Consider the following 19,615-nt stretch of genomic DNA (forward strand, 5'->3'; position numbering starts at 1 on the left):
GTAGGGGAAATCATGTAGAATTTCCTTTGTCCATCTATCATACTGTCCTGCTATATGTCAGTAGGCTGACAAAACAGTGGAATGTGGGGGCATAGGTGTCCTATGTGACACATTTCTAGTTGTTGTTTTTTTTTAAGAAAGAACATTCATTAGTTAAAATAGAAATGTTTCTTATGATTATGATAAGAAAATGTAGCTTAGAAGTTTCTTCAGATGTTTTAGTTAAAGAATGACCAGAAAAGCTAAAGGTATGGCTTACACTTGCAAGGATTCAGGGCAGGTTTTATGCATAATTTAAATAAAAGGGGAAATATTTTATCATGTGCACTTGGTAGTATGAAAAAGTGCTGGAACAATTATTTCTAGTAAATATATAAATAACACATACACATATTATAGATCTGACACTGACTTAACCCTTACACTGCTGAATTACTTATATGGACGTAACAAACTTCCAGTCTTGGAACTGGCCACTGTGAATTTTGGCAATATCAAGATGAAAATTTAAAGTTGGTCAGCCAACAGATTAGAGCCTGGTCAGACTGTATGGTAATGCTGACTGACCTTGCTCTATACTGGTGGCAAAGGCTTATTAATTACACAGCAGTGTAAATGGTGTGCATATTGTTTGGCTTCTTTTTATACCCCCAAAAACAAGTTTGGGGGGGTATATAGGAGTCACCTGGTGGTCGGTCAGGCGGTCGGTCGGTCCAGACGTCCGTTGCAATTTCCTTATCCGGAGCATAACTTGAAGACTAATGGTTGGAATTCAATATAACTACATACAATGGTCAAGCACACTGAGAGGAAGTGCAGTGCACAAGAACCATAACTCTATCTTGACTAATTACAGAGTTATTGCCCTTTGTTACTTTTCCTTGTCCGGGGCATAACTTGAAAACTACTGGTTGGAATTCAAAACAACTTCATACAATTGTCAAACACAATAAGTGGAAGTGCAGTGCACAAGAACCATAACTCTATCTTTAGTAATTACAGAGTTATTGCCCTTTGTTGCTTTTCCATTGCTTTTTTTTTTTGTCCGGACCATAACTTGAAGACTAATAGTTTGAATTCAATATAACTACATACAATGGTCAAGCACATTGAGAGGAAGTGCATTGCACAAGAACCATAACTCTATCTTGACTAATTACAGAGTTATTGCCCTTTGTTACTTTTCCTTGTCCGGGGCATAACTTGAAAACTACTGTTACTTTTCCTTGTCCGGGGCATAACTTGAAAACTACTGGTTGGAATTCAAAACAACTTCATACAATTGTCAAACACAATAAGGGGAAGTACAATGCACAAGAACCATAACTCTATCTAAAGTAATTACAGAGTTATTGCCCTTTGTTGCTTTTCCATTGCTTTTTTTTTGTCTGGACCATAACTTGAAGACTAATAGTTTGAATTCAATATAACTACATACAATGGTCAAGCACATTGAGAGGAAGTGCAGTGCATAAGAACCATAACTCTATCTTGACTAATTACAGAGTTATTGCCCTTTGTTACTTTTCCTTGTCCCGGGCATAACTTGAAAACAACTGGTTGGAATTCAAAACAACTTCATACAATTGTCAAACACAATAAGGGGAAGTGCATTGCACAAGAACCATAACTCTATCTAAAGTAATTACAGAGTTATTGCCCTTTGTTACTTTTCCTTGTCCGGGGCATAACTTGAAAACTACTGGTTGGAATTCAAAACAACTTCATACAATTGTCAAACACAATAAGTGGAAGTGCAGTGCACAAGAACCATAACTCTATCTTAAGTAATTACAGAGTTATTGCCCTTTGTTGCTTTTCCATTGCTTTTTTTTTGTCCGGACCATAACTTGAAGACTAATAGTTTGAATTCAATATAACTACATACAATGGTCAAGCACATTGAGAGGAAGTGCATTGCACAAGAACCATAACTCTATCTTGACTAATTACAGAGTTATTGCCCTTTGTTACTTTTCCTTGTCCGGGGCATAACTTGAAAACAACTGTTACTTTTCCTTGTCCGGGGCATAACTTGAAAACTACTGGTTGGAATTCAAAACAACTTCATACAATTGTCAAACACAATAAGGGGAAGTGCAATGCACAAGAACCATAACTCTTTCTAAAGTAATTACAGAGTTATTGCCCTTTGTTGCTTTTCCATTGCTTTTTTTTTTGTCTGGACCATAACTTGAAGACTAATAGTTTGAATTCAATATAAATACATACAATGGTCAAGCACATTGAGAGGAAGTGCAGTGCATAAGAACCATAACTCTATCTTGACTAATTACAGAGTTATTGCCCTTTGTTACTTTTCTTTGTCCGGGGCATAACTTGAAAACAACTGGTTGGAATTCAAAACAACTTCATACAATTGTCAAACACAATAAGGGGAAGTGCATTGCACAAGAACCATAACTCTATCTAAAGTAATTACAGAGTTATTGCCCTTTGTTACTTTTCCATTGATTTTTTTGTCCGGACCATAGCTTGAAGACTAATGGTTGGAATCCAATATAACTACATACAATGGTCAAGCACATTGAGAGGAAGTGCAGTGCATAAGAACCATAACTCTATCTTGACTAATTACAGAGTTATTGCCCTTTGTTACTTTTCCTTGTCCGGGGCATAACTTGAAAACTACTGGTTGGAATTCAAAACAACTTCATACAATTGTCAAACACAATAAGGGGAAGTGCAGTGCACAAGAACCATAACTCTATCTAAAGTAATTACATAGTTATTGCCCTTTGTTACTTTTCCATTGCCTATTTGTCCGGACCATAACTTGGAAGACTAATGGTTGGAATTCAATATAACTTCATACAATGGTCAAGCACATTGAGAGAAAGTGAAGTGCACAAGAACCATAACTCCATCTTGACTAATTACAGAGTTATTGCCCTTTGTTACTTTTCCTTGTCCAGAGCATAAATTTAAAACTACTGTTTGGAATTCAATACAACTTCATACAGTTGTCAAGGATATTAAAAGGAAGTGCAGTGCACAAGAGCCATAACTCCTTTTTGACAAAATACAGAGTTACTGCCCTTTGATACTTTTCCTTGTCAGGAGCATAACTTAAAATGTACTGGTTGGAATTCAAAACAACTTCATACAATGGTCAAGCACAATAAGAGGAAGTGCAGTGCACAAGAACTATAACTCTATCTTCAGTATTTATAGAGTTATTGCCCTTTGTTCCTTTTCTTTGTCTTTCTGGACTTATTACAGAGTAATTCAATTAAACTTCATCAATGGCCAACCACATTGAAAGGAAATGGAACATATAAGAACCACAACTATCTTTAATTGCCCACAACCATAACTCTATATTTCAATTATTAGTCCCCTACCGGTTTACCGGAGGGGACTTTAGGTTTACCCTCCGTCCGTCTGTCCGTCCGTCCACAAAACTGGATCCCGCGATAACACAAAAAGTACTGAAAATATTTTAATGAAACTTGATATATGGATAGATGGCAGTATGGAGATTATGCACGTCTTTTTCTTTTCTTCCTATGTTGAAAATTCTGGTTGCTATGGCAACAAATAGACTGAAAATAGGGCAAATTTTACACATAACCTGGATCCCGCAATAACGCAAAAAGTACTGAAAATATTTGTATGAAACTTGATATATGGATAGATGGCGGTATGGAGATTATGCACATCATTTTCTTTTCTTCCTATGTTGAAAATTCTGGTTGCTATGGCAACAAATAGACTGAAAATATGGCAAATTTTACACATAACCTGGATCCAGTGATAACACAAAAAGTACTGAAAATATGTTTATGAAACTTGACATATGGGTATATGGCAGTATGGAAATTATGCACATCCTTTTCTTATCTTCCTATGTTGAAAATTCTGGTTGCTATGGCAACAAATAGACTCAATTTCAAGATTTCTGATTCTAGTTTTTAAGTTTTTTCACTATAAGTTCTTTATTTCTTAAGGTATTTTCTTCAAACTTTAAATATAAGTTGCTTGTAATCAACCACATCATATGTGACAAGGTTTACAACTCTAGCACAAAATTTATCAGAATTACCTCCCTTGAACTTAAAATTTTCATGAAAAAACATTGTTTTTTTTAATAACTTCTTTTTCTGAATGTATCTACTTCAAACTTCATATAAATGTTTCTTATTATCACTCAACATTTGTGAGTGTTCAATACTCTAGCAAGACTATTTCCAGAATTATGCCCCTTTTGAACTTAGATTTTTTTTTTGAGAAATTGGTAATTTTTACTCCAACTTCTTCAATCATGATAGGATTTTTAATATGTTATATTTTGATAACAGGGATGTTTAAAAAAATAACTTTAGAGTGTCCATCAGTCCGTCTGTCTGTACATAAAAACTGTTTCCTGTGATCACTTTTAAAGAACTTTTTCAACAAATTTACTTAAAATAGGAACATAAGTGAATGGCCAATGGCCCTTCAGAATGTTGCTTGGGCTCTTACCGGTAGGGGACTTATGGATTGCTTGCAATACTATGATAATTGCTTGTTTTACAAGGTATTCTGTTACTAGTAACATCCTCATTTCCGAAGCAGTCTTGTTGGGGTATTAATCACATTTAGTGATAGTTCTAGTTTGTTTAGCAGTCATGTGTTTAATAATAGTAAGCATGGGAAATATGTTTAAAGTAAGAAAAGCACAGAAAGCTGTACCACATCTTAGTTTGAGATTGTAGTTGTACTTTTAGTTTGAAATGCTTTACATACACACTATGTGGAACTGCTCCACTTCTTCTTTGTTGTTTTAATGAGCTTTTAGTGGCAAATATATCAGTAATTTAATCCATGCCCCACTGGTTTTGTGTAATTAAATTATTGCCTCAGAAACAAATATTTTTAACTTCTTTAGAAAGGGAAGACATGAGATTTATAACAATTAAATAATGGTTTTATAGCATGTTGGAGGGTTATCACCTGAAGAAATTTACGCTGAATGTGATATATTTTTATCATAATAGTAGCAAAATGTAAAACAAAGTACATGGTGTATTATTTTAACTTCCATACAAAATACTAATTCACTATAACAGTACTATTTGCCAAAAAGCAATAGAAGCAAAAGATAGCTCAGGTAATTAGCCAGTTAGTAACTTTTCAGAAATTATAACAGGACACCAAATGTTATAACAAAACAATAATTTTTGCTAATTTCTTGCATTGTTATTCGTAGTTTGTGAGAAATACACTGCATGAATTTTGAAAACGAATTTTAAAATGTACATAATAATAAACACACACACGGTTAGGCGTAGTATGTGTTTTGAAATGTTTTTTCTTTTCTTTCAATTCCACGATAGATTGATATATTTATAAATATTTAATGAAACCTGTCGGCGTCCGCATCCAGATTTCAGATTAAAGTTTTGGTGCATTAAAATATTTTTCACTATAACTCTGTCATTTCTTCAGGGATCAATTTCATACTTCAAATATATGTTCCTTATCATCGTCCACATCTTATGTGACAAGTTCATAACTCTAGCTTTGATATTTACAGATTTATCTCCCCTTGAACTTTAGAATTTTCCATAAAAATATTACTTTTTACTGTAACTTCTTTATTTCTTAAGGGATCAACTTCATACTTCAAATATATGTTCCTTATCATCAACCACATTTTATGTGACAAGGTTCATAACTCTAGCACCAATATTTTCAGATTTATGCCCCCTTGAACTTTGACTTTTCCTTAAAAAATATTATTTTTTACTGTTACTTATTTATTTCTTAAGGGATCAACTTCATACTTCAAATATATGTTCCTCATCATTAACCACATGTTATGTGACAAGGTTCATAACTCTAGCACCAATATTGCAAGAATTATCTCCCCATAAACTTTAATTTTTTTTTGTTTGAAAAATGTTATTTTTTACTATAACTTATTTAGTTTTAAAGATATCTACCTCAAACTTCAAATAATTATTCCTTATCATCAGTTACATCTTATGAGAAAAGGTTCATAACTATGGAAGCAATAGTTTCAGATTTATCTCTCTTTGAACTTAGGATTTTCTTTAAGAAATATTATAACTTCTTTACTTTTTAAGGTATCTACTTCAAACTTCAAATATATATTTCTTATCATTACACACATGTTGTGTGACAAGGTTCATAACTCTACCATGACTATTTCCAGAATTATTCCCCCTTGAACTTGAAATTTATGTCAACAAATGTTTAATTTTTTACTATAACTTAATACATAATTATACATAATTGATTTTTGTATTTTCTGATCACAGATCAGAAAATTCAATGCTGACATTCAATCTCTGACACAGAAGCTTCACGACAAACCTAACAACAAGTAGTTCTCAAAACATCTTAAAACTAGCGATGTAAAAGAAAGAAAAATTTTTATTTTGTTACAAGTATCAAACAAAGTACAACGCATTCAAAGTTTAAAAGTAGCGTTGACTTATAGAATTGTCAATTCAGCAATTACACGGATGAATATGAAAATGCCATTTTTAGCAATGTCGATTAACGAATTCCTCAGAGCGTATTACACAGTCGAGTAGTGGAATATATACATGTCGGACTGTTTTGGCGAGAAGATTTTCGCTAAATTATTTACATCAATGTTAAACAACAGCTAAATATAAGATTTATATAATTATCTGTGGGATTACAAACCCTGCATGGATATTCTAAAATTAGAATTAATAGATTTTATTCAGGCTGTTATCGTTAAACATCTCGGTGGTGCAGGGGTAACGCGCTTGATTAGGGTGTGAGAGGTCTGGGGTTCAATGCCCAGACGAGGCAACTTTTTTTTTATTAAGGAAGTAGCCACGATATGCAAGGATAAAAGGATAAAGTGTGGCTGTCAAAAACAATGAACATAAATAAATTTTGATGCAACTCTAGTCATGCAAAATTCTGTATGATTGTATCAAACACAAACTGTTATAGTAAAAAATCCAAACACAGTCGCTGCATCTCTGTGCCCTGCAAGGTGAATTATAGTATATAAAAATAAACTTATACAGGAAAATACATATGAGGATTTTTCAGGCTAACAATAAAAATATCATAGCACACAAACTTTGAAAGAACTTTCACAGAATGATGTATTGGTGCTTGTTCAGTCACTTATGTTTACTATTATCAAACTAGAGAACACATAAAAGTCATTCCATATCAAACTTATGAACAAAAGATAATTATATTCATGGACAACGCCATGTAATGTTCCTGCGTAATATTTTGAAATTGTGATGATTAACTTCTCGATTTTGGTTTTCAAGCGTTTAAAAATAGAAACAGAATTGCTTTCAAAATTACAAAAGCTCACCAATGATTGGCTGTTTGAAGTCTCGAGAAGTGACTCCATATTTGGTGATGGTCAGATCTAAATGCAGAGCATTATTAGAGCTGATTTTAATCAGATTGAAATTCCTTAAACTTTGAATGAAATGTTCTAAAATAGAAACTAGGAAAATCCATAATACAAATTCAATAGGTTAAGGGTCAAAGCTGTTCATGAAGAAACATTGATTCCTCAACTTTCTTTATCTCATATGACTTGACTTTCTGTTGTTTTTTTCTCACTTCAGAATTTTGAATTAGAGACAGACAATGGCTTAAAAGGACAAGAAAAAGACAGTAGTGTATTAGATAGTGGTTTACATTCCCCAAGAAATGATGATGACAAAGATTCAAACAGACCAGCTAGTTGAGAATTACTCTCCAAACTTAGATGTTCTTATTAATTATTTATCTATTTATTGCATTAAATGGGGACATTTTCCTTGTTATTGACGTGCACAGCATTCCTGCCAGGAAATGAGAAGCAATCTCATGCTAATATTTTCCTCTAGACTGCAAGCAGTGTGAACTATTGATGTCTTGTCTTCTAGAACATTTTGCTACCTTTAGAAATTGTGAAAGAAAATATTTTTGTTAAAAGTTGTGTATTTTACATCACTTAACTTGCATTTTCAGTGTGATTTCACTCAGCATATATGTTGTCATCATTCTCCTGTAACAAATACCTGTAAGTGTCTAAATAATATTTTGGTACTAGGAATGTAATAAAGCGTGTGTTCATAGCATTCTACACAATAGAATAAGGTATGACCCTCCTCATGCATTACGTCCGCATTGAAGAGGATTCAAATAGGATAAAACTACTGTCAACTGCATTGACATTGAATGTCATGTTGAAAAAAAGGAGAGGTATTGTTATAGTCCTGGCGGCGTTGCCGGTGCTGTTGCCGCCTGCAAACTTGTACCTGGATCATAACTTCTTTAGTTCTTGGTGTATTGTCTTCATACTTTGCCACAACAACCCTTGGGACAAAACCTTTCAGTAGACCACACTAACCTTGACCTTTATCCATAAGTGACCTTGACCTTCAAGGTCAAAAGTCCAAATTTTGCTTGTTCTTCCTATTATTGGCTGTAACTTTGTTATTTTTGAAATGGATTGTCTTCAAACTTGAACATAATAATCTTCAAGGATAGCCCTTTAAAATAACCAGTTAAACCTTGACTTTGAAGGTCAAATTATTGAAATTTTCATTTTTTGGTTAATATTGACTGTAACTTTGTTATTTTTGAATGGATTGTCTTCAAACTTGAACATAAAAATATTGAAGGATAGCCCTTTAAGATAACCAGACAGACCTTGACCTTCACTCAAAAATGATCATGAATTTGAAGGTCAAATTATTGAAATTTTCATTTTTTTGCTGTAACTGGCTGTAACTTTGCTATTATTGCATTTTTTTTTTCTGTAATACACATGGGGATATATAGATATATATTGAAAGGATTCATACTTTGACAAAACTAATGTGACAAAACAGACCGATTAAATTTATAAAAAGGAAATGTTAAGATTTCTTCAAGCGTTTCTTTGTTTGCTTTTAGAAATAGCCCGGCGGTGACTCTTGTTATTATATAATTAACATGCTAAATTTAAGAACAAATATGGTACCTGATATTTTCAGAGTGTGACAGGGTAAAAAGAATTTAATATTTGATAAGATCAACCAAAATGCTTTTCAGAAAATTTTGGGCAAACTTTGAAAACAGCCCCTCATTTTGATAAATTTTAGGGATTCTTTTAATTTGGCTCTTTTATTAGGAAATACGTCAAACAAGTGTTTGAAATGGGTGGGGTAGGATAACATTTTTGTACATGTATTTCAAACATTTTGAGTAGAAACAATCATTTTGCTTGTGCAATTTGTTAGCTGAATGTTAATATCTGTTTTTCAACAATAACTAACAGGAAACATTTTAAATAAGAATGTTATTATAGATTATTTAAAGTTTGCGCGTTTCTACAAAAGGGGCCTTCTAATATCCCAGGTTTAGTTAAGAAAAGTGTCTATAACTGGTAAACTGTACAGAAAATATTGTTTAAATTTTGCACACGTGTTATTTAAGGCATATAACTGACCTATGTTGTCAAGTTCTTATTTCCTAATAGTGCCTATCAGGGGCAGTCATACCTGAAATAAATTCTGTATAAACCAAATGTTTTGGGGGGGGGGGGGTTTGTTGAAAAAAATGTTTTTGTCTTTCAAAGTTCAAAATAATTTGATCATTAAACTAGAGCTGTAACATTTAATACTTTAACCTTAACTTAAAAACAAGTGCATAATGCCATTTACCTTGATATTAGTGATGGCCTCATTTTTCAAACTAACTAAGGGATATATGATAACTTACATCATGCTTATATGCCTATGTTTGAAGAAATTGAGCAGAATGAACAGTTAAACTGAGATATTTGATTTATTTATATATGATATTCTTTTAAGTACAATAATACCTTAATCAGTTAAAGGGTGACTTGCTGTGTAATAGTGAAAAAGGCAGTTGTATAGTAGACATATATGTGTTCTATGAGTCAAATGTTTGCTTTATGTTCTGTGTTATTAATAGGTTTTGTTCACACAATAAACATGCACATTACTTCCTAATGTTAACATAATATATGTATCTTTTTATGCCACTGCAGCATCTGCGATGTGGTGGCATTTAGCGATTCACCTGTGTGTTTGTGTGTGTGTTCTATAGATTATATAGTGAACTTAAAAAATCTTCTTGTGAAAAATCACTAGTCCAATTTCAACCAAACTTGGCAGGATTGATCCTTGGGTGAAGGGCTTCCAAAGTTGTTCAAAGAATTTCATTCCATGCAGAAATCTGGTTGCCATGGCAACCAAAAGGAATTATAAGAATAAATTTAAAAAATCTTCTTGTAAAGACCCAAAAGGCCTACAGCTTAGATATTTTGCATAAGGCATTGTCTGGTAGACCTCTACCAAGATTGTTCAAATTATATCCCTGGGGTCAAAATTGGCCCTGCCCCGGGGGTCATTGATTTTTATTTGTTTGGGTCGTCAGACCAAACAAATAATGGTAGCGAAATTTCAGAGTCTAATGTTCTTATTGCAAATGCCGAAAGTAGTCCACTTTTTTGAAGCGGTTACTTCCCTTTTGTATGTACAGTAAAAACCCGCTTTACGACCACCCCGTTTTCGAGACCAACCCGCTAATACGAACGATTTTTTAAAGACCCGAATTTTTTATTCTTTATTTTAATGGTCGCTAACCCCGATTTTGAGACCACCCCGTTATTCCGAAATGCGACCAGTAAATTCAGTCCCATTTCGTAAATTCTGTACATTTGGAAACCCATAAATACGACCGCGGGCACTTTCTCACCTTGATATTGACATGCGTGTAAATTGCTGAAATCTTTTTGACACGTGATGTAAACAACAGTTGTCCTAGTTTTACGACATTTAACGACATCCAGTTTACGGCAGAGGTCAAGGTTACTTTGTATCAAACCCGGATTTGATCAATAATATTGTTGATAATTTCTTAATTTCACACCTTTAATGTCATAACTGGGGGGTTAAAACAACAAAGTATTTGCTGGTGTTGCTGCTGTCATTATCTCTTTCGTTCCATAACTTTAAACAAATACGATTAGATTTTTGAAGTTGTTATCGGCGATGAAAACTGTGAAAATAATTAAAGGTTAATTGTTCGGTGTGCTTTGTAGTAAAATGGTGATTTAATAGAGTAAGTCGTGTCATTCTTTTAACAAGAATGTAAAAATATGTTTGTGTTTAAAGACATTCATAATACATTTTGTACAAAAAAAATTAAACAAATAAACATTTTGTACCTCTAAAGAAGTTAAAAAATTTTATTATGTTAAAAAGTAAAAGAAAATAAATGAAAATAAAAAATAATAGTGTATGCTTTATATCTTCTTATTTGAAATAGGTTAGCCCAGAATTAAACATGTGTACAGTACATGGTATCCCTTAATATATTGCCTGGTTTTCTGTTTGGCCAAACTCATTAATGAGACCAACCTGCTAATAAGACCAGATTTGTAAAGTCCCTTCATTGGTCTCATTAGCGAGTTTTTACTGTACACTAAAGCCGAAAAATTCAGGGGAGATCACTGCGTAAAGATGGTCAAAGACAGGCGCATCAATTTTCAAGCAAAGTAATTCCCGAATGGTCGAAGATTTCTAATATTGTTTTCTGGTATTTTCTGATCGAAAATAACTAAATACAAAGCGGACATTCAATCTCTGACACAGAAGTTTATGACAAACCTAACAACAAGTAGTTCTCAAAACAGCTTAAAACTAGCGATTTAAAAGAAAGAAATATTTTATTTTGTTACAAGTATCCAACAAATTACAACGCATTTAAAGTTAAACAATAGCGTTGGCTTATAGAATTGTCAATAAATGCACAATCACAAATTACGCGGATGAATATGATTTTATCAATGAAAATACTATTTTTAGCCATGTAGATTACCGAATACTACACAAACCGAGTAGTGGAATATATAGATTCTACATGTCGGACTGTTTGGGCGAGAGGATTTTCGCTAAAATATTTACTTCAATTTTAAACAACAGGTTTACCCTGAACAAAATACCTCGAAATTAATAAGGATTACAAACCTGAATGCAATGGAAGTTCTAAATTTAGAATGACTTGATATTATTCAGACATTCAGTGTATAACTTCTCCGTGGTACAGTGGTAACGCGCTCGCTTAGTGAGTGAGAGGTCTCGAGTTCGAATCCCAGTCGAGGAAATTTTTTTTTTGTTAAATTCTTTTTTTAATTGTTTTTGTTAAGGAAGTAGCCATGATTTACAAGGATAAAGTGTGGCTGTCGTAAAAAAAGTACATAAATGACTTTTTGATGCAACTCTAGTTATGCATAATTCCGTATGTGCCTTACAAAATGAATTATAATACATAAAAATAAACTTATACAGGAAAATGCATACAGATATACAGTACGATTTAGATTGCAAAGATCAGAAAATACCAAAGAACTTGAAGCCCTTTGATTCTTTATAAATATACATGCTTATAGTAAGCTTCAGGATTATTTACATCTGTGTTAAACAACAGTTAAAAGTCGTTACAAGCCCTAATTTAGAATAATATGGTTTTCTTCAGGCCGTTCACATATAAATTTAACCGTGGCTGAAGGGTTTTCGGGCTCGCTTAGGAAGCGAGAGGTCTGGAGTTCAAATCCCAGTAAAGGTAACTCATTTTTTTAAATTGTTAAAGTCAAATAAACATTGGATTGAATATCAGTGTTGCAATTAGTCTTATAGCCAATTTACTACAATTAAAACGCTGGAAAGCATTGGTGGCACTAAACATATAATCTCACAACCTGCACCTTTCTTACATTCTGAGACCCAAACAAATTCAGCGCCTTCTGTGCTTTGATTACTATATGTTCATATAGTAAAAACTTAAAATACCTTCTTGTAAAGACCCAAAAGGCCTAGAGCTTAGATATTTTACATAAGGCATTGTCTGGTAGCCCTAACCAAGATTGTTCAAATTATAGCCCTGGGGTCAAAATCGGCCCCGCCCCGGGGGTCATTGATTTTCACTATATGTACATTTATTAAAAACTTAAAATACCTTCTTGTAAAGACCCAAAAGGCCTAGAGCTTAGATATTTTGCATAAGGCATTGTCTGGTAGACCTCTACCCAGATTATTCAAATTATAGCCCTGGGGTCAAAATCGGCCCGCCCCGGGGGTTATTGGTTTTCCTTATATGTATATAGTAAAAACTTATAGTAAAAACTTTAAAAAAAATTTCTTCTAGCAATTGACAAATGCTAAAGGTTAGATATTTTGCATGAATTATTGTGTAGTGAACCTCTAGCAAGATTGTTCAAATTATAGCCCTGGGGTCAAAATTGCCCCCGCCCCCAGGGGTCATTGATTTTCAATATATACATATAGTAAAAAATCAAAAAATCTTATTGTCTGAAGGTACAAGGCTAAGAGCTTTAATATTTGTTAAATGATATCATCTATAGGTACTCTACCAAAGTTGTTCAAATTTTGCCTCTAGTATCAAAATAAGCCCCGCCCCTGGGGCCATAGGTTTTCCTTATATGTATAAAGTAAAAACTTAAAAAATCATCTTCTCTAATTTTACAAAGGCTAGAGTTAAGATATTTTGCATGAAACATTGTGTAGTGAAACTCTAGCAAGATTGTACAAATTATAGCCCTTGGGTCAATATTGGCCCCACCCCCAGGGGTCATTGATTTTCACTATGTACATATAGTAAAAAATTAAAATCTTCTTGTCTGAAGGTACAAGGCTTAGAGCTTTGATATTTGGTATATAATATCGTCTATGGGTCCTCTACTAAAGTTGCTTTAATTATGCCCCTAGTGTTGAAATTGCCCTGCCCCAGAGGCGATAGTTTTCCTTATATGTATAAAGTAAAAACTTGAAAAATCTTCTTTTCTGAATTGACAAAGGCTAGAGGTTAAATATATGGCATGAGACTTTGCCAAGTGAACCTCTACCAAGATTGTTCGAATTATAGCCCAGGGGTCAAAATTGGTTCCGCCCCAGGGGTCATTGATTTTCATTATGTACATATAGTAAAAAAAAACAACAAATATTTTTGTCTGAAGGTACAAGGCATAGAGCTTAGATGTTTGCTATATAATATCATCTATAGGTCCTCTACCAAAGTTGTTCAAATTTTTCCCCTGGTGTCAAAATTGGCCCTGCCCGGGTGCAGTGATTCTCATTATGTACACATAGTAAAAACAGAAAATAAAACAAATGTTTTCTGAATGGGAGAAAGCTACAGCTTAGATATTTGACTTGAAATGTTGTTTGGTGGATAAAGTGTATCAAGATTGTTTTGAATTAAACCCTTGGGTCAAAATTCTGCCTTGCCCAAGGGGACAGTGACCTTCTTTATTGTCCTTTGATGTACAGCAATGAAATTTTGTTCATGTGCACAGTTTTAGTTGTAAAATTGAACTTTGATATCAGGTGACCTAGATTTTGATGATGTGACCTACTTTCTTGTCCTTTGATGTACAGTTTTGAAATTTGAACCATGTGCACAGATTAAGATGTAAAATGAACTTTGATATCAGCTGACCTAGATTTTGAAGTGTCTTACTGTGTTGTCCTTTGATGTAGTCATGAAATTTTGGCTGTGTGAAATATGACCTTCACCACCAAATTTACTTGACTCAAGTGCATTGATATATTCCTACTCTGATCTTTTATTGGATTAACAATAGATTAAACCACTAGTCTGATAATAAGAATTAGATAGGTCAGGGATCTATGCATTATGACAAGAAACAAAAAAATCTATATCTACACTACTATTTAGTGTTGTATTAATGCGGTGGCATAGCATTTTTCTCAAATGCAATCTTGTTATATGCCTGAAAACATTTTGGGCACATATTGTTGCGTATCTAGTCGCCTGTGTGTCTGTTAGCAATTTGATGTCTTGATTGTATTTTTAGAAAGGGGGGAAAGGCAATTGTTACTACTTGGCAGGAATGTTAACCATAGAGGGCAGGTTTGACCTTCCTCAGGTCAAGGTCACATTACATCATTTTGTATGAATTTTAGAATTATGTTTCCACTCTGTATCTTTTGAACTGATTAAAAAAATGCAAATTTTTTGGCAGAAAAAATTTCTTACAATGAAACAATGTGCAGAACACAGGCAGTTGGTTCCTGGCTTGTATAGTGTACATGTTCATGACCATATGCACTTCTTTAAATAAATAAAATATTTTTGTATTCAAAATGTTTTTAAAAAAGCTTTTTTTCAATAAAACAATAAAAGGATGTTTGTTTGTTTTTTTTTAAATTAATTTCATCCATATTATCCATAAATATTTTTTTTTACACTTGTAGTATAGTACCTGCTATGCCTCTTTATTTGCCATATAGCATTGCATGATAAACCTCAAAAGTTCTTTGAATCATGCTACTTGGGTAAAAAGGGCCTACACCTTGGAGGTCATATAGTATCATAAGGATAATTAAGATAAAACATTTTATCAGACAAGTTGCTTTATTGGGTTTCTTCCCTAATTGAAAGATTATTTTTGATTACACAAACAAATTTACATTCAGGCATATATTGCCCTGTCTGTGTAGGTCTCTTGTTTTCGAAAATAACCAATGTACATTTTCAATATTTACTCCTAACATTTTGTCTTTAGTTTGTTAGTAGTCTTCCATTTGCATAAAGTACCTATAGTGATAATTTCATTGATTCAGATAATTGTGTTGATATGTACATTAAATCATCCAGTCTCATTGTATTTAAAAACTTAAGTAAAATTGTATGTTATTTTAAATGAGGTAAGACATACCTTTTAAGTAATAGGTAGAGTTGTTAAGTTGAACAATTTATGTTGTTCATGTAGTCATCTAGGTTTGAACATTGGTGAGACCTGATACTAAGCTGAGCTTGTTAGACCATTTTATTTGATGTTTTCCCTTTTAAGCAGTTTAGAACACTTTGACCTAAATATTATGACCTAAAAAATGATTAATTCTAAGATTCTTATCAAACTTTCTGTATAATGTTTGATAACCAGTAGTTATCTGCCTTTAGTTGATCACCCTAATGTCTCATTGAATGAAAATGCAGATAGAAAACTGAGGAAAGTTATACTGGTAAATCAGGCACAGTTGTACTGTATCACCAATATTATCATATACATGTACATGTATTTGTTCTTTCATATCAGATATGTAGATTTTTGTTTGCTCAGGACAAGTTTTATGTCTTTGTTTAGATTCACACCGTTTTGTTGTGTTTATTTTTCAGCTCACCCGAGCACAAATTGCTCAAGGTGAGCTTTTGTGATCACAATTGGTCCATTGTCCATAAGTGCATCTGTACAGTTCATATATTTTTCAAACGATTTCTTCTCTGAAACCACTGGTCCAAATTTGATGAAATTTTTCCAAAATGTTTCTAGCATGAAGCTATACTAAAATAGACTTTCTCCAGAATTAAGAATATTTTGGGTATTTCCCAGCTAATCCAGTGGGTACAAACAAATTTTTACAGTTATAGCTTCGAAAATGAGTGCAACAGGTTGACTACCAGTAGTGCATTTTGAAGCTATAACAGTCAATATTTTATTATACCGGGGGATTATCTTCGAAAAAAACCCACATTTGCCAAGTTGCAGATAACTTCTATTGTTCAAATTGTTCTGTGCCATTGATCATCTGGGTCAGAAGGGCAAAAAAAAGATTTTGAAAATGAAATCTTAAAAAATCTTTGCTGAAATTGCAAGGCCTAGAGCTTAGATATTTTGTGTTTGATATTTGGTATATAATATCATCTATGGGTCCTCTACCAAAGTTGTTTTAATTATGCCCCTAGTGTTGAAATTGCCCTGCCCCAGAGGCGATAGTTTTCCTTAAATGTATAATGTAAAAACTTGAAAAATCTTCTTCTCTGAATTGACAAAGGCTAGAGGTTAAATATATGGCATGAGACTTTGCGAAGTGAACCTCTACCAAGATTGTTCAAATTATAGCCCTCGGGTCAAAATTGGCCCCGCCCAAGGGGTCATTGATTTTCACTATGTACATATAGTAAAATATTTTTTTAAAAATCTTCTTGTCTGAAGGTACAAAGTATAGAGCTTTGATGTTTGCTATATAATATCATCTATAGGCCCTCTACCAAAGTTGTTCAAATTTTTCCACTGGTGTCAAAATTGGCCCTGCCCGGGGGTATTGATTCTCATTATGTACACATAGTAAAAACAGAAACTAAAACAAATGTTTTCTGAATTGGAGAAAGCTACAGCTTAGATATTTGACATGAAACATTGTTTGAGTTAAACCCTAGGGTCAAATTTTTGCCCTGCCCAAGGTGACGGTGACCTACTTTCTTGTCCTTCGATGTACAGCAATGAAATTTTGACCATGTGCACAGTTTTAGTTGTAAAATTAAACTTTGATATCAGGTGACCTAGATTTTGATGATGTGACCTACTTTCTTGTCCTTTGATGTACAGTTATGAAATTTGAACCATGTGCACAGATTAAGATGTAAAGTGAACTTTGATATCAGCTGACCTAGATTTTGACAAAGTGTCTTATTGTGTTGTCCTTTGATGTACAGTCATGAAATTTTGGCTGTGTGAAATATGACCTTCACCACCAAATTCACTAGACTCAACTGAATTGATATATTCTTACTCTGATCTTTTATTTGAATAACAATAGATTTAACCACTAATCTGATAATAAGAATTAGATAGGTCAGGGATCTATGCATTATGGCAATCTTCAATTGTATAGAAACAAAAACAAATCTGTTCCTACACTACTATTTAGTGTTGTATTAATGTGGTGGCATAGCAATTTTCACAAATGCAATCTTGTTTCTTCTGAATTTTGATGATATTTCCTTAACATTGTCATTTATTTATGGAAGGATTCATACTATCACAAAACTAGTGTGACAAGACAGACCTATTAAAATTATAAAATGGATACATTAAGATTTGTTCAAACCGTTTCTTTGTTTGCTTTTAGAAAAAGTAAAAAGTCGAGCATTGCCCCCATCCAGCGGTGGCTCTTGTTATTTTTAAAGTTTGTCCAGACTACTCCTCTTATACCACATATGCAATTTCAATGATGCACTTTCAATGAAACTTGTACTTGTGCATATTGCACAAATTTTCTCGTTGAATGATTTTTGGCTAGGTTATGGCCCTTGAAGAAAAAAGGTACTGTAGTCTCTTTGTGTGTTACCAGCTTCACAGAAGCTTGTCCAGACTACTTTTAGAAACTACAATTTTATCCAAACTTTACAGGAATGATCGGTACTAAGTCTAGTTGTGGATATTATCAGCTTTTCATGGTTCAATAATTTTGTTGGAGTTATGGCTCTTTAATTATTTTTAAAGTTTGTGCGGACTACTCCTATACCACTCATGCAATTTCAATGAAACTTAAAGGATTGATTGGTAGCTCAAGTTCTTGTGCATGTTTTCCACTTGAATGATTTATGTCCGAGTAATGGCCCTTTAATAAAAATGGTGTTTTTTGTGTTGCCAGCTATAAAGAAGCTTGTCTGAACTACTCCTCATAAACTACTGGTGCAATTTCATCAAAACTGTACAGGAATGATCAATACCATGTCTAGTTGTGCATCTCATTAACATTTGTTGGTTGTCAGGTTTATGGCCTTTTAATGATTTGAATTTTTTTAAATTTGTCCGGACTACTCCTCAGATACCACTAATGCAATTTCAATGAAGTTCTTGTGCATATTACACAGGTTTTTAGATTGAATAATTTTTTGCAGAGCTATCATGAGGCGACACATGTGATCACTGATCGCTCTTGTTTGTTTACGACTGGCATAGAAACTTACAGTATTTTAGGTAGACATGCAAGAAAACTGTGTTGAGTTTGAAGTTATAAAAGCAAAGACTAGATTTAATGGGGGTTTCCTATAAAAGAACAAAAATCTTTAATCTAGACTCTTCCCATAATGTATCTCTAGTTAGAATGGACTGGATATAAAAGCCAAGAGAATGATTATATTTTTTTTGTTACAATTAGATAGGTTAGAGATTAATTAGAAATGTTATGTAAATAGGTGTTTGTTAGAGGTCTTTAATTTTAATTGCACATGTATATAGCTTTGTTAGAAGGTTGTATTAAAGTTTTTTTAAATTCTGCTACTATCATTATGATTATATATTATGTTATATAATTTAATGCATTGTGACCAAAAATAAAAACATATCAATAATTTATGTGGGTTTTTATTTTTCTGTTTATCCCTTCTTCCATCTGGTTCTCATATAAACACTGTTTAAAACACATATACTTTCTATGATTGCAAAAAGTGATACAATTTGAACTGTTTCAGCTTGCAATAAATGATAACAGTGATTCTGCTGAAACTTGAAAAGTTTATATTGTTTGGTTTTATTAACCTGTCAATTACATACTGATTACACGGTCGATGCACACAGTATATTAATCTTCGGTAGATTTCCGGTAAGTTCCGTGGGATGTTCGCTTTAGGATGCAATTTAATTTAATTTGTATTTATAAACTAAGTGTACTCAGCGTTATAGCGCAATAGGGTAAAGCACGAGTTAATAATCTACGTGCCACACGTGTTTTAAGTTCGAGACCGCGTTGGTCCATGTTTTTTTTTTTTTCTTATTAATACTTTCAACATTATTGAAGCTATATATCAT

The 19,615-nt window shown here is 33.1% G+C and overlaps 1 protein-coding gene across 2 annotated transcripts in view; it reads left to right on the forward strand.

Annotated features, from left to right (window-relative positions):
* Positions 1-19,162, forward strand: part of LOC132753798 (rab-like protein 2A) — a 95,878-nt gene extending 76,716 nt beyond the window's left edge. Inside the window, exons 8-9 of one of the 2 annotated variants that reach the window (XM_060744324.1) lie at positions 214-248; positions 7,605-7,737. In XM_060744324.1, the coding sequence (XP_060600307.1) occupies positions 214-222 (9 nt within the window). In that variant the 3' untranslated portion in view covers positions 223-248; positions 7,605-7,737. Of the gene's footprint in view, positions 1-213; positions 249-7,604 lie in introns of both variants that reach the window. The other variant, XM_060744323.1, reaches the window with a different exon arrangement.
* Positions 19,163-19,615: the final 453 nt, after the last annotated feature.

This window comes from Ruditapes philippinarum, unplaced genomic scaffold (genome assembly GCF_026571515.1).
Source record: "Ruditapes philippinarum isolate M1 unplaced genomic scaffold, ASM2657151v2 ctg126_1_1_1_1, whole genome shotgun sequence".
NCBI lineage: Eukaryota > Metazoa > Mollusca > Bivalvia > Venerida > Veneridae > Ruditapes > Ruditapes philippinarum.